Source organism: Candoia aspera, chromosome 1 (genome assembly GCF_035149785.1).
Source record: "Candoia aspera isolate rCanAsp1 chromosome 1, rCanAsp1.hap2, whole genome shotgun sequence".
In the NCBI taxonomy this organism is placed as follows: domain Eukaryota; kingdom Metazoa; phylum Chordata; class Lepidosauria; order Squamata; family Boidae; genus Candoia; species Candoia aspera.
Window position 1 is genome coordinate 142546203 of NC_086153.1, and position 15718 is coordinate 142561920.

Genomic DNA, 15718 nt, shown 5'->3' on the forward strand with positions numbered 1-15718 from the left:
TACTATAGTCATTCTAATAAGACAGATAGGAACGTAACATCAGCCAGAAGACACCAATTCAACCTGTCTGAAAGTGCTGAAATAATATAAGCTGACAGTTTAAGTTATCATTTCATGAAAACTTCAAAATTTATTTAGCCCGTGTTACTCTTTTTACATTCCATCTCTCAGAGAACTGGTGCTAAATTAGAAATGAGTTTTTGGAGCGAGTGACATTTGGAATGTAAATTAAAAAGTTGATAAATTAAAAAGAAAGCAGTTGAGTCCTTGGCTTCAAAAGTTAGGTAAGCTCGTTTTTCAAATGACTGTAACTTCCTGAAGGGAACCATTTATATTTAGTTCCTACATCTGAAGGATACAAAGGTAAATAATGTTTAATGGAATACAAGTCTGAAACCTTATTATAGCAATATTGGTATTTCAAAATATATCTTCATACTACAGTTCTGTACGGATTTGTGACCAGGTTCACTGGGCTTTTCTGTCAGATTCTACAATCAGATGAGTGATGAATCTTCTGATCGTGTTCATCTGCCATGATGAGCTAACACGTGTCAAGAACCAGATGGGAGGGGGAACATCAAGGAGTGTGAAACTATCCTGTTTGGGCTAAGGGGAGAAGTCAAGGTCTTACTAGCAAAGACATCTGTGCTTGGCACGCCTAACTGTTGAATTACGTGGGAAGATATGTAAGGGGGGGAGCAGGGTGTCTGCTCATTTTTAATTAGGTAGTTTAGGTGGGAATCTTCAGTCGCAGCTTTTCTTCTGATCTGTACTCTGCTCTAGATAAATCTGAATTCTGCATATTCCAATTGTGCATGAGTCAGGTCATTATTGGGGCTCAAGGTGTCAGTTCTTACATAAAGCTGCGATTGTACCAATTTTAACTTTACTGGGAGAAGCTACTTTCTCTGAGGAAAGTTAAGCCTTCGCTCTCCACAGTCACACTTGGACAGAATGGAAGGCTCTGATCAAACCAAGCCAGAGATAATGACAGAGGAAGAAGTCCTAACACCTTCTGCAGGGACTTTGGTGAACACGAGAGGTCAAGGAGTGAAAGCTCAAGGAGGAAAGGCAAAGGAGAAGGGAGCCAAGCCGAAAGCAAAGAAACAGCAGGTGAGCCGCCCCCCATCTCTGGGATCTGATGACCAGTTGGAGAAAGAGCTCCTTCAGAATCCGAAAACTGGCTGGACATTTGAGGTTTGAGATGGAATGGAGAGAACACCGGCGAGGTGGTGCTTGTTCCAGCAAGAAGCCAGGAGCCTGGAGCTGATGACTGATTGATGGTTGTCCCGACTGGAATGAAAGATGCAAGTGGTGGTGGACATCATGGCTAGCTTGAAAGATACCATGGACGGGTTGGTCAGTCACCTAACCTGGAAGGCACCCACCCCAGAGAGTGCTCCATCGGCGTCAGTGTTGGGAGATGACTCCAGGACATCCGATCATACCCAGTCGAGCGACAATGAGGCTGCAGGGCCAGTGCCAATGAGAGACCAGCTGGTTGGGAGGCAAGTGCGAATTCAGCCTGCCCCAACACAAGCTAAAAGAGCTGAGAGCCCAAAACAGTTCCATGACTTGCAAGTGATGTTTGGAGGGGACCCTACTGAGCTGGCCTGCTTTTTAACCCACATGAGTGGATTTATGGACAAATTTCCCTACTGACAAAGCGAGAGTGAGGTATGTGTCCACTCACCTGTGGCAGAAGCCTCCAAATCACCAAAGGTGATGCTGCATGACACTAGAGCTCCGGAGCTCTGGGATTTTGATGTTTTTATGACTGCCTTGAGAAACCATTTCGAAGACCCACTGGCCAAGATGAAGGCCAAAACTAATTTGCACTACATCAGGCAAGGGAATTGGTTTGTGACGGAATATGCCATGGAGTTCTAAAGCCTGGCAGGGAGCTTGACTGACCGGCCGGAGTTGCTCAAGCTGGAATTTTTTCAGATGGGGCTGCAGCGTGACATCCTGGATCGGTGCCTAGCAGGGGGCAACCCGGAAACCCTGAGGGAGTGGATATGTTTAGCAGGCATGGTGGAGAACACCAAAATCTGCCTCAAAAGACAATGCCAACTGCAACCAAACGTCAAGAAGCCAATTGTACCAGGGAGCACAGGATCGAAGTCATCAGTGAGACTGTTATGGGATGAAGAGAAGGAACATTGCCTGAGAGAGGGATTGTGTTTTAAATGCAGCAAAGGAGGTCATTGGGGCACCAATTCTCCATGAAGCACTGCGAGTCCTTCACCAAAACTGAAGCCCAAGTCCACCAAATCTCCAACCACAAAAAGCAAGGCAGCAGTTGGAAGCAAACGTGGGCCACCGGCCGCAGAGTCTGACAGCCCGGACATGGACTCATCCGATGAACCCCAGTCGCTGACGGGAAATGAGGCCAGCCTGCCCTCAAGGGCACCGACCAGGAGGCTGATCCGCAAGGGCGCAAGAACTCAGTGGTGAGTGGAGATGGCCCCATGGTGATAGTAGGGGTGCAGCTGCAGATCTAATTGCTCTGTTGGACTCGGGGTGTGCTAAATGCTTAATTCACCCTGCAATAGTGAATGGAGTGGCATTGAAAGTACAGAGACTAAAAGAACCTATTGTCTTTAACCAGCTGGATGGGTCAGAAGCCACGGGGGGTCCTACAATGTTCTGCACCAAGGAGGTGAGAATGAAAGTGGGCACCCACAAAGAGACTTTAAGATTCATAGTGGCTCCATAGCAAACCATTCGCTAATTTTGGGACTGCCTTGGTTGAGGGCAAATAACCCCCAAGTGGACTGGGTAACCGGCCAGATACAGTTTAAAGATGGACTGTATTTAGAACCCAAGGGAGAGGGAGAAAAGAAGGAGAGAAAAAATTTAGCTGCATTTTCTGTGGAGGAAGGAGCGAGTGGTGCCTCTGAGGAGGACCTGATTCCAGAGCCATACCAAGATTTAAGGGATGTGTTTGGGGAAGCAGAATGTGATCAATTACGCCCCCCCCCCCAAATAGGGAAACAGGTTGCGCTACTAAAATTGAACTGGGGGCAAAGCTTCCCAAACCAAAATTGTATTCAATGTCATTGAAGAAGCAGGAAGTGTTACAGGAGTTTATAGACAAGAACTTGGCACCAGTTTCATTCAACCCACCAAATCCCCAACGGCCTCCCCGCTACTGCTTAGAACAAAAAAGGATGGTTCTTTGAGATTGTGTACCAATTATACAGGTTTAAATGCTATATGCGCTCTCCCACTGATGAAGGACATGTTGGCTTATCTGTCGAAAGGGAAAATTTTCACTAAGCTGGACTTGAGAGCAGCTTATTTTTGGGTTCGCATTCGTGAGGGGGATGAGTGGAAAACGGCGTTTAACTGCCCTCTTGGGAGTTATGAGTACCTGGTTTTACTTTTCAGATTGAAAGGTGGTCCTGGAGTGTTTATGCAGTTGATCAATGAAGTTTTACATGAACATTTGTACAAAGGAGTATTAGTCTATCTTGATATTTTTATTTACTCAGAGAATGAGAAAGAGCATGTGCGGTTGGTGCGCAAAGTGTTAAAAAAGCTCCGAGATGCAAAGCTGTATGGTAAGTTGTCAAAGTGTGAATTCCACAAGGAACAATTGGATTACCTTGGATATAGAGTATTGAGTCAAGGTATTGAAATGGATCCGGAAAAGGTGCGAGATGTGCTGATGTGAGAACCTCCTAAAACATGGAGGTAATTGCAGAGTTTTTAGGGTTCGCAAACTTCTATCAGCAATTCATCCTGAATTTTGCCCAGGTGGCGCTTCCCCTAACAGATCTGTTAAAAACTAAAGGAATGGGGGAATCAAAGAAAGCTAAGGGTCCAGGGGCCGTGTTGGACTAGACAGCCAAGTGTCAGGAGGCTTTTGACAAACTGAAACAGCAGTTTATGGCAGAACCTATCCTAAAACACCCAGATCCCACTAAACCTTTTATCATACAAGCTGATGCTTTGGATACAGCAGTTGGGGCAGTGTTGTTGCAGAAAAGTCAAAATGGCAAGTTACACCCATGTGCCTACTTGTCGCAAAACTTCACCGAGACTGAGAATAGGTGGCATGTGTGGGAAAAGGAGGTGTTTGCTGTGTGGTGGGCTTTGCTAATGTGGAGACATTTACTGGAAGGGGCTTCAGAGCCCTTTGAGGCTTGGACTGACTATAAGAACTTGGAGGCATTGAAAACTCAGAGAAAATTGAATGCAAAGCAGATTCACTGGGCCCAGTTCTTTAGCCATTTCAATTTCAGTTTGAAGTATTTGCCTGGGGAAAATAATTTTTTGGCTGACGCTCTGTCACATTTACCACAACATAATAGCCAGAGAGATGAGGTGGTGAATACAGTGTTTCCAAAGCAACAGCTAGGGCTGGCTGTTGTTACTCAGAGTCAGAGGAAGTTAGAGAAAGCAGAATCTCCAGCTGATTTAAAATAAGCGGTGAGCCAAGAGCTACAAAACGATGCTTGGCTGCAGGAAAATAAAACTGCCTTGCAGGAGAGGGATGGAATGTGGTAGTCGGGAGGAAAGTTCTACATTCCAGAAACTCTACACAAGGAAATTTTAGAGCGTAGCCATGATGCCAAGTCAGCCGGTCACTTTGGCTTGGTAAAGACTTTACATTTGTTGTGTAGGCAATTCTGGTAGCCGAGTCTCAAGCAGGATGCAAAAGAGTACATGGCTAGCTGCCCAATTTGTGCCACGGCAAAGAAAAAAGAGGGAAAACCTCAAGGACTGCTCCAGCCTGTAGCAAACCCAGCCCAACCCTGGAAGAAAATTGCCATGGACTTTATAGGTTAAACCGCTGAGCTGCTGAGCTTGCCGATCGGAAGGTTGGTGGTTCGAATTCGCGTGACAGGGTGAGCTCCCGTTGCTAGTCCCAGCTCCTGCCAACCTAGCAGTTCGAAAACATGCAAATGTGAGTAGATTAATAGGTACAGCTTCGGCGGGCAGGTAACGGCGTTCCGTGTAGTCATGCTGGCCACATGACCACGGAAGTGTCTACGGACAAACGCCGGCTCTTCGGCTTTGAAACAGAGATGAGCACTGCCCCCTAGAGTCGGACACGACTGGACTTAATGTCAAGGGAAACCTTTACTTTTACCTACTACCCCAAAGCAAAAAGAAAATGGTAATTTGGGTTGTGACTGATTTATTCTCTAAAAAACCTCATTTTGTTCTGTGTGCCAGAATGCCCATGGCCAGCCAGCTTACCAAGGAGTTGATCCAGAATATCTATAAATTACACGGGGTCCCCGATAGAGTGAAAAGTGATCAAGTTGTCCAATATACTTCTAAGTTCTGGAAATTATTTTTAAAACTAATTGTTGCCTCGCAAGCCCTAAGCTTGTCGAACAATCCACAGACGGATTGGACTATCCACGGGGGGATGGAATGATTGAATGCCAGCCTGGAGCAATTTCTATGGTGCTACATAAATTACCAACAAGATGGCTGGGTAGACCTGTTGCCTTTTGCTGAAGTTGTATATAATAATTTGGTGCACCAAAGCATGGGACTGTCTCCTTTTCAAATACTGTATGGCCAAGATTTTTGTGCCAATCCCCGAGCTGCCACGAGGCCATCCGAATCCCATTCTGCCAGTGAGTGGATAGAGCAAATTTGTTCCAAAATTTGTCGGTCCATTTGAAATAGAGAAAATCGTAAACCCTGAATTCTGCATATTCCAATTGTGCATGAATTAGGTCATTATTGGGACTCAAGATATCAGCTCTTACATTTTCCCTGGGGAAAATAATAGTATGTACAACATACTGTAATGGTCCTTTTGGAACCAATAACTTGACAAGTTACAGCAGGATCGATACAGGAGCTGCCTGTTGGAGAAAGTTTGCTGCCAAACAGAGTACACATACAAAGTGGAGGTTTAAAGGCTACAGATCCACCGGTGGGTATGGAAATACCTGATTCAACCAAAACATGAAGAAGGACAATGTAAGAAAGAAAGACAGAAAGCAAGGAAATTAAAGCAAGAGAGAGATACCATAAAACAATTCTTGAGGAGGTAAAAGAAGTTCCGAACAGTGCTATTGGCATGGAAGTTGGAGAAGTGAGAAAGGATAGCAGGAGATGAACCTTTAGGACATATGTACTGAGTGAAAAGGACAGATTCCTGACAAAAAGCTACAAAGCTGTAGGATTCTGTGGGTGGGGGGCTCCTCGGTATCTGGGAATTTAACAACTTTGGTTCTGGATGGGGTTGCACTGCCCCAGACAGACCTGGTGTGGAACTTGGGGGTCCTACTGGACTCATGACTCCTGCTCAAAGAGCAGGTAGCAGTTGTGGCCAGGAGGGCCTTTGCACAACTTCATGTTGTGTACCAGTTATGCCCTTTCCTGGACAGGGAGGCCCTTTGCACAGTCACTCATGCCTGGTCATCTCCCATATAGACTATGGTAATGCGCTCTACATGGGGCTACCCTTGAAGAGTATCCAGAAGCTACAGCTGGTCCAAAATGCAGCCACGCGAGCAATTATTGGTGTCCTAGATTGGCACATATTACACCATTGTTTCGCGAGCTGCATTGGGTGCCAGTTTGCTTCCGGGTACAATTCAAGGTGTTAATCATTACCTTTAAAGCCCTACATGGCATGGGACCAGGATACCTGAGGGACCACTTCATCCCCATTACATCTAGTGGTCCCACCTGATCATGCAGAGAGGGCATGTTATAGAACCTATCTGTAAGAGAGTTCCATCTGGCGGGGTCCAGGAAGTGCACCTTCTCTGCAGTGGCTCCCGCCCTTTGGAACATTCTTCCCCCAGAGATAAGGCAGATTCCATCTCTTGTGGCTTTTCGTAAACAACTAAAAACCTGGTTTTGCCACCTCACGTGGGGCAGGAAGGGGAGAAATCACTCCTGGAGATGGTTAGAGCCCTAAATGGCCTCTTAAACATATGTGAGCTATTTTCCAACTAGCATTGTCATCTGGATTGCATACTGTATTTATTTTAATATATTTGTATTTATACTTTTTATGGTATTTTAATGTTTGATCCTGGTTTTAAACCACCCAGAGTCCCCCCTTTGGGGAGAGATAGGAGGTGGCAAAATGTGATAAATAAATAAATAAATTCTGAATAGGGAACAGAATGAGAATCTGAAATTAAACATATGGATGTGTGAAGAAAGAATTTCACACTTGGCTGGATTTGATCCAGGTTTTTACAATTAATTAAAATTTGATGCATATTCTTATTTAGCAATTGTAATCAAGTTTTACAATATACCCCAAAAGCTCTTACCTATTTTCAGCACTTGTGTGGACAGCAGAGACAATGTCTTCCAATATCTGAAAAGGATCTTTTTGAAAAGAATGTTGATCACCCTCTTCACTGTCAAATGAATAAAACAGAAAGATGTTTATTTGGAATCAATGTTTCAGAAACCTGAAGGCCTATGTGTATAAGCACTCTGTGCTGCTTATCAAACATAAATAATTAAGAATTATACAGAAGATATGTTGACGGAGTTTATCAAAATTTGGTTCACTTAGTTTTGGTTCAGTTTGTTGTGTGAATTCAGCCATTTGTGGGTTTGCAAACAAGGTTATGGTTTAGTGTACTATATGAACCCATTTGAGCTTGGGTTCATATAATATACTAAACATAGCTTGTTTAAACAAATTTTATTTAAACAAGCTATGACTTTAGTGCTACTACGAACTCAACCATTGCCTTTTATAACTGTCGGAATAATTTTTTTTAAAGGGAAATTAAGATGCAAGATTCCCTCTAATTAAATCAAAAGTATTTTTATTGCATTTGCCAGGAAAGTTTTCACTTTAATCAGTATTAAGGGACCAACACACATAAAAACCCTAATATGAAAGCATGTTAAAGAACTATCCAACATGTATTACTCTTGATATATTGGCTCAAGATCTTAAGAACCTGAGGGGTTATTAAGGCTTGTCTCTGAAGAGAAGGCAGCCACAACAGTGATAACACTGAGACCTCCACAAGTTTCTAGGCCTCAACACTGATAGGAATTTTTCTGGCAAAAAGTACATTCGGAGTATAATTTTCCCATTTCAGGCATAGAAACATACTGTACCAAAGTTATAAACTATTGCATAAATAACTAGGTTCTTGGGAAAAGGGAGGAAGATTCAGGAGAGCAGGACCTTTGCACAGCAAGCTATTGATAGGGTCTTGCTAACCTCAGTTTAACAAGTGCACATTTAAATATTACTATCCACTTAATAGTTCAATATTTCATGGGTAGAACTTCAGGATTCTATGCTTAAATTTTACTAATTAATTTGTCACTTTGTTTGTATTACATAGGCTCTATTTCTCCATTCACTGGATTGTAGTAACTTACTATATGTACTTTTATCAATGTTTTACAAACATTCTAGATTTTAGGCAATTCATTATTTTTCCAGGTAATTTTTTATGTTTTCTCTTCCAATGTCATGTCTTCTTGTGCTTTTAAGAAGCTGCCTGTTTAATTTCCTGGTCTATACATACACAAGTATAAGATTGCTGTGTGAGTTAGAAAAGACCATTGAACAAAAAAAGGTAAGTACTGTTAAAAAGAAAATAATATATATAATTTACTCTTAAAAACTGTTATGTGAGAGAGTATCTAGACTTTTAATCTTAACATTCAGTCAATTAATTAGAAGCCCATCAAATGGCTAACATACTTGTGGTCATGCCACAGCAAATGCCAGCTTATAGGATATTCTGCAAACTATAGCAAAAAGTATAACTAATAAATTTTGGTATTATTCACGAAGTGTAAGTTTTCGTGGCTGCTATTTACCGATGAAATTACTTCTGGGTTGTAGAACGACCCATATGAGAAAGTGAGTACGTGCTGACATTTCTATTGCCTCTCTAATAATTATTCATAAACACCCAAATAATTTAAATAAGGAGAAGCGTTATCAAGTGTCATCTGCATAGCCATTAGTGACTGGTTGTAGGCATCCTGCTCCGCTGAATACAGTCAGTATATAAGGAAGTGACATCTGCTGCCAACTTCAGTTTCAGATCGGCTCTGAAGAAACCAGCAGCATAGCTGGCAAAATATCAGCATATATTCACTGTCTTGCATGGCGTTATCCAGAAGTCCTTTCACCAAATTTATTATTATAGTTTAAATATGCAGTCTCACTACTAAATATTAAAGTATTCGAAAATAAAAACTAAGCAGGTAAAGATCTTAAAATTGTTCATTAGTTTATTAATTTCCTTTATAAAAAGATAAAAGAAACCTATTGTGTGGCAATTCCATCTTATAAAATATGAGGATACACAAGGAATCTGCAGATATGGTGTTATTTTGTTCTTACAAAAACATTAGTATGATAATTTAGACTACTTTTCATTAAAACTAATCCTAAGATAGAATTGTTATGAGGAACTCACAGCTAATCCTATGGATCATCTTCTTACTGGATACCAACCCCCCTCCTTTTCTTTTAATGTGCTTTTAAAAAAGTATATTGTGCACTGTTATAAAGACCTATTGGTTGAAACACAGTATAAAACATTTTAATAAAATAAATGCATTAGAGCACAAAGCTTCCAAACGAACACATAAAAACAAGCTGATGTATGTAGAAGACTAGCACTAAGAGCCTATTTGTCTACATACGTAGATTTTCTCCAAAAAAAGCAAAGCAAGGCACTTATGGTACTATCCTATATACTGTATGTCTTCTTTTAAAAAAGGTCTTGCAGCTTCAATTACATTTAACAATATACTCCTAAAAGTTCTGAAATGTGTAAGTTAACTTACCTCAAAGCACCTACCACTCTGATTAGAGCTGTCTCAACAATATTCCTGGGTGAAAGTCCTAAATCTCCAACAGCAACATCCAGTAACTTTTGTATCATGTTCAGAGGTTGTCCATCCAAGCACATAGTTACAGCTTGCTCATGGATTCTTTTTTTGTCTGACCGGGATAAATCATATTGATAGCCGTATTCTCGCAGTATATTCTATAAGGAGAAACCATTTAAATATCCATGATGTAAAAAAGTTTTAAGTCACAATAACTCAACATTTATTTTTGAAGTTCAGATTCCATTGCTAACCTAGAAAAAGCCTTTTCAGAAACAATGAAAACAAAAAGCTCCAAACTTCCAATAGATTATGACAGAAATCATTATTTCCATCACTACACAAAGTTATTTGAAAAACAAATCTCATAATGGTGTTTTAGGAATATTCATGGTATCATATTCTATGTACTTAAAAAAAAAGTCCACAACCTCCAGTTCCACCTTACTCTTATAACGTTTAATAATAAAAATGTAAGAAACTAGCATGCAGCAAAGCAAAGCACCAGTCTCCTCTTTCTTTCCAATAATATTTTTGAGACCCAAACAAACCCCTTAAGTTTGCTGTGTACATCCCAGTATGTTGCAAGTGTGCCCACCTACCCCCAAAAAGGTGGAAGATAAGCAGGTGTAGTAGAGAGGGAGTAGCAAGTAGCATTCTGGTTAATTGGTGCTTGTTAAGCTCCTTATATCTATCATGGCAGATTTTTCAAATAAGTGAACAGCCATTTTGTAAGAGTGTACACATGTTTTCAAAACTGAAAGTGAGAGCCAGTTTGGTGTAGTGGTTGAGGTGCTAGACTAGAAACTGACAGTCCATGAGTTCTAGCCCTCCCTTAGCCATGAAAGCCTAATTCCAGGTATGACCATCAGGCCAAAACTATTGCAGAGTCCAAATCTATCATAACACTGTCCTACCACAAATACCTCATAAAGATAAATACAGGTGGTCCTTGTTTAACGACCACTCGTTCAACAACTGTTCAATCTTGTGAGGGAGCTGAATGAGTGGTAGTTACGACTGGTCCTTGAACTTCCAACTGTCGCAGCACCCGAGCCATGCAATCGTGATCCAGGTGCTTGGCAACCGGCCCAGATTTCTGACCACTGCAGCATCCTGTGGTCACACGATCGTGATTTGTGACCTTCCCTGCTGGCTTCCCACAAGCAAAGTCAATGGGGAAGTCGGAAGTTGCAATCACATGAGGACCTCACTTAACAATGGTAACCAGGGACTGCAGGACCTGGCATCACTAAGTGGTGTGATCACCTGACATCGCGCTTTATGACAACATTGCATAGAGATGGAAATTCCAGTTCCAACTACCATCATTAAGTGAGGACTACCTGTATAAGTTTTAAAAAGAAATGGAAAACTATGATTCTCTCATCTGAATTATTTCAGCATGAAATTAAATCTGGCTGCTTTTATTATATATTTTACAGAATGAAACAAAACTTGATGAAGGTGGATGGAGAAATGAAGAATTTAGAAAACTAGTGCACAGAGGTTCTACTGTATATGACACATAATCTTGATTTGGTTCTGCTAAATGTTTTTCACTTACCTGGTCACTGGTTTTCAGGTAAGAAATAAAACTATGGCTAAGTGTTTCCAGATGTGCAAGAGACTGCTGCAGATGATTCAGAACATCTTTGTAAGTGATTTGCCTGTTAACCACGCCTTCTGTGAGGTCCCCCTCAGAAGTCCCTTTCCCAGCTTTTTCAGCTGCATGTTTCATTGACTTAATGGCTTTCTTTGTCATCTCCACCCGGGAGTCGACTGACAGCTGAGAAAAGATAATGCTCATCTCATCATAAATTGTCACTGGCATTTATAATACAAGTGGTGCTTGAATGCACATGAATCAGGGGTAAGAACAATTGAGTAATGTACATTGATTAAAATATTGCCTTTTTTTTTTGGTAAAGAATCAGAATGTGTTAAATATAACAGAACATGAGCAAGATAAAATCTTGTTTCTTAAGAGCTTTTCCTTTCAAAGTCTAATCCCATGCTACTTGTTTCTTCATGCCTATGTTTCTCTTGACCAATTCTATTATCTGACTTTTAAAAAAGCATTTAAAAATACACACAGACAAAACCTGTCTCTATCTTAAATCATAATAGTCTGTAGAAATCTTGAAGTGCAAATTTTCATTCTTCAACTGGTTTGACAAATGTCTCCGAAAATATCAGCTGAAGTATTCCCTTAAAACAGAAGGTATTTTGAATCAAGAGCCTGTACCTCAAAAGGAGTAACAAGCAAACAGAAATGAACAATCCCATTTTTTCCCATAATGAGTTTTCAAACATCTACTTATTGGGGTTTTCATATTGTTTCTATGTTTGGATGCTGCAAATTCCTTTCTCTCATACAATTAATAGTTTCCCAGGGGAAAAAGATGGACTATCTCAGCAAGGGAACTCTTCCAGATGACTTAAAGAAACAGAAACTATTTTTCCTCACTGATCCACAGGTAAACTTTTACAGTTCTAAATTCCCAATGTAAACAATCTAAGTTCATATAACATGCAAGCCATGGTTTGCTTAACCATGGTTATAATTAGTTGGATTCACATAACATGCTAAGTCATAAAATATTCACATAGATTATGGTTTACTGCAAAGTGTGAATTTAGTCATTGCATCTATAGTTAATATCAATCTCTCTCTCTCTCTTTTTAAAAAGACTGTATGTAATACATTATGTAATTTAAAATTAAAATATAAAATATTTCCAAGTATTGTAGAGAAGTGTATATAGGATAGTCCTCTTTATAAATATATGTTCCTTGCTTGATATTTGCATTTCCTGTTTTTTCTCTGAACCGATTCAGAAAACTATAGATCGCATATGCCCCAAAACTGAAGAGTGTGTTATCTAAGAGTAATAATAATTCATCTGGAAAAAATTATATTTTGCATTGCCCCCATGAGAAACTACAGTAAAACTTATCTTGTGATTATGTTAAATTTGGATATCTAACTAGGAACCAAATCCTCCTAGCAAATAAAACTTCAGAGGAAGACATTTTATAGTCTGATTTATTTAGAATGCTACAGGTATAAACTAAACTAATAAAAACAGTCCTATTCAGCCGTAGGTTAATTGAATTTGATACTGAAAGATTAGAGTAGTTAAGTTCCTTTTCTAAAGAAAGCAGCCATTTAATCTCTCAAATGCATCATTTGGTCCAATATACTCTAATTTTATCATACAGTAGCCTAGACTGCGATAACCTTTGCCTGAAATGCTATCTCAGACCTACGCTCTTGGGCTAAACCACAACCAGGATTCTGTAGTTTCCCAGATTTTGCTAAACCAAAACTCTCAGCAGATTTTGCTAAACCAAAACTCTCAGCAGCTGCAGCTAACATGACCCACAGTGAGACTCAGGGCTGGCTTTAAGCTAACTGACCTAGGTTGCCAAAGTTTAGGGTGGCCCAATGCTACCCCTTCTTCCAAATCATTCTAAAAATGCAAATCTTTGCATTGGCAGAAGATGGCGCCATCAGTCAATGAGACCTAGGGGTGCCATATACTCTTGATTTACCACTGGTGAGCCTGCACTTCAGCCACACCCACAAAGCCACAGATTGCCTATTCCAGCCTTGCTAAGCCAAGTCTGACCCAAGGTCTGCTTGAATGCCTTGCAACTCTTCTGATCCTTAGCCTACTGATTTGTTTAATTCCAAACTAGTAGCTTTACTTAGAGTCCTTGTCAGATAAAACAAAAAGGAAGGTATTATTTTGTGTAATTAGCTCAATGAATTTTGGAGATGCTATCCTTTCTCAAAGGCTCAGACTTCTGAAAATAGTTTGCAAGTAATCTCTATTCTTATAAAGCCAATATAGGTGTAGTCAGGGCTTTCACTTGTTTATTTCTCCACATACTGAGTTATAGTTTAATTTGTACTATCTGCATTTGTCTATATGCCTTACTTCTGTTCTAAAACAGTGTTCTAATCTCTGTATTGTAATAACCAATTCTTTTATGAAAAAAAAATGGGCTAATTTCCTCCCAAAGTAATTGTTGTTTTCAATGTGCACATGCATGTATTTTCACTATTTCCCTTTTTGAATAAACTATTCAAAATGTGATTTACTGGCCAAATATACCAATATGTGAACACGCACGTGCGCGAGAGAGAGACTGTGAAGATCATTGGTTGCTGCCATCTCAATCAGATAACGTTCTCTTCGTACAGCTATACCAGTGGTACTCTCACTCTGGCATGCATTGTTGTCAGGTGCATAAAATTTGGTCATAAATGCGTGCATGATTTTTTTATATTACTGTCATATTTGCAAATTTTTGCTAACCGAGGTAGTCACTAAACAAGGAGTGGGTATAAAATTAATTAAAAACTTAGGTAAAACAGTAAATAAAAGTTAAAAAGCCCAAATTCCCATGTAATTTCAAATAAGAATACATAGGTAAAGGTAAAGGTTTCCCTTGACGTAAAGTCCAGTCGAATCCGACTCTAGGGGGCGGTGCTCATCTCCGTTTCTAAGCCTTGGAGCCGGCGTTGTCATAGACACTTCCGGGTCATGTGGCCAGCATGACGACTCGGAACGCCGTTACCTTCCCGCCGAAGCGGTACCTATTGATCTACTCACATTTGCATGTTTTCGAACTGCTAGGTGAGCAGGAGCTGGGACGAGCAACGGGAGCTCACCCCGCCGCGCGGTTTTGAACCGCCGACCTTCCGATCGACAGCTCAGCGGTTTAACCCGCAGCGCCACCACGTCCCTTAAGAATACATAAATCTTACAAAATGTGGCTATCTTGTGGGATTTGGGAACAGAATTCTGCAATGTATCTAAAGACCTGACATAGTAGCACATCTGTTAACAGAGAATTTAGTACAGTGGTTGGGACAAACAGTGCAATTGAACGTCAGTCCTAATACTAAGATTAGGGCTCCAATCTTATATACATTAACTTTCATGTAAATCTTTGGGATTTACTTGATTGATTGAAATATGTCAGTGAACGTAGATTTTATCCCCCCAGATGAGATATTTGCTGTGTATGGTCTGTTGAAAGGGACAAACTGAAGTTCAAAAGTCTGCTATTGTGTATTTAATATTTTATGTGTGAGCAGGAAATGGCTTTCATTCCTGTCAACAGTTATAAAAAATCACAAAGGCCAAAATCAAGATAAAAAGCAAATAGTTTGAACTAGCCTTTCATTAAGTTTTAGACACCAGTAAAAAATTTCCCTGGCTAGAGAAACTAATCTAGAAATGTATGAGGACACAGAATACTTCCTCAGCAAATGGTCCTCTTCTGTTTACAGATGATAATGAGATCTAGCAAAGGCACCCCTCTCCAATATCCAGAATAGGTTTTTTTGAGACACTGCAGTTTTATAGGAAAGATCAGCAAGTATCTCTCTGCCTAACTTCCTCCAGCCTGCCATAAGCAGATCTCACAAAAATTCTGGATCCAAACATTCATAGCTTCATTATACAAAGTGACATGGTTTTTATGTATTAATGCAAAATAACCTAATTAGCATATATTTACTTTGCTAGAAGAATTGTTTCCATTTTCATCCCTTTTTGTGCAATAAAATTCTCAAAGCCCAGAATAAACTGATGCAGATGATAACATTATACATACAGTTAGCTTATTGTGCTGGATTTTAAAGAATTGGAGAAGTGTTTGGCAGCCTCTGATAACAATGGTAGTCACAATGGTAAGACAATGCTGCTGCCTTAATTGTACATTCATTTCTTCCAAATTATAAACTGCAGTGCTACCAAAAAGTATTAACATTATCTGCCTTTTCTAAATAGGTGAAAAATAATCATTAGGCAGGTGATGACCACGACAGAACCACAAACAATATAGAAACCATCTGAATTTCAACTGAGTCAATAAG

At 40.2% G+C, this 15718-nt stretch overlaps 1 protein-coding gene across 1 annotated transcript in view; it reads right to left on the reverse strand.

The window, feature by feature from the left end:
• The window catches only part of NBAS (NBAS subunit of NRZ tethering complex), a 189778-nt gene that overhangs the window by 43783 nt on the left and 130277 nt on the right, over window positions 1-15718 (reverse strand). Inside the window, exons 45-47 of the mRNA XM_063314683.1 lie at window positions 11390-11611; window positions 9778-9980; window positions 7269-7358 (exon numbers count right to left, since the gene is read on the reverse strand). Of these exons, the coding sequence (XP_063170753.1) occupies window positions 7269-7358; window positions 9778-9980; window positions 11390-11611 (515 nt within the window). The remainder of the gene's footprint in view (window positions 1-7268; window positions 7359-9777; window positions 9981-11389; window positions 11612-15718) is intronic.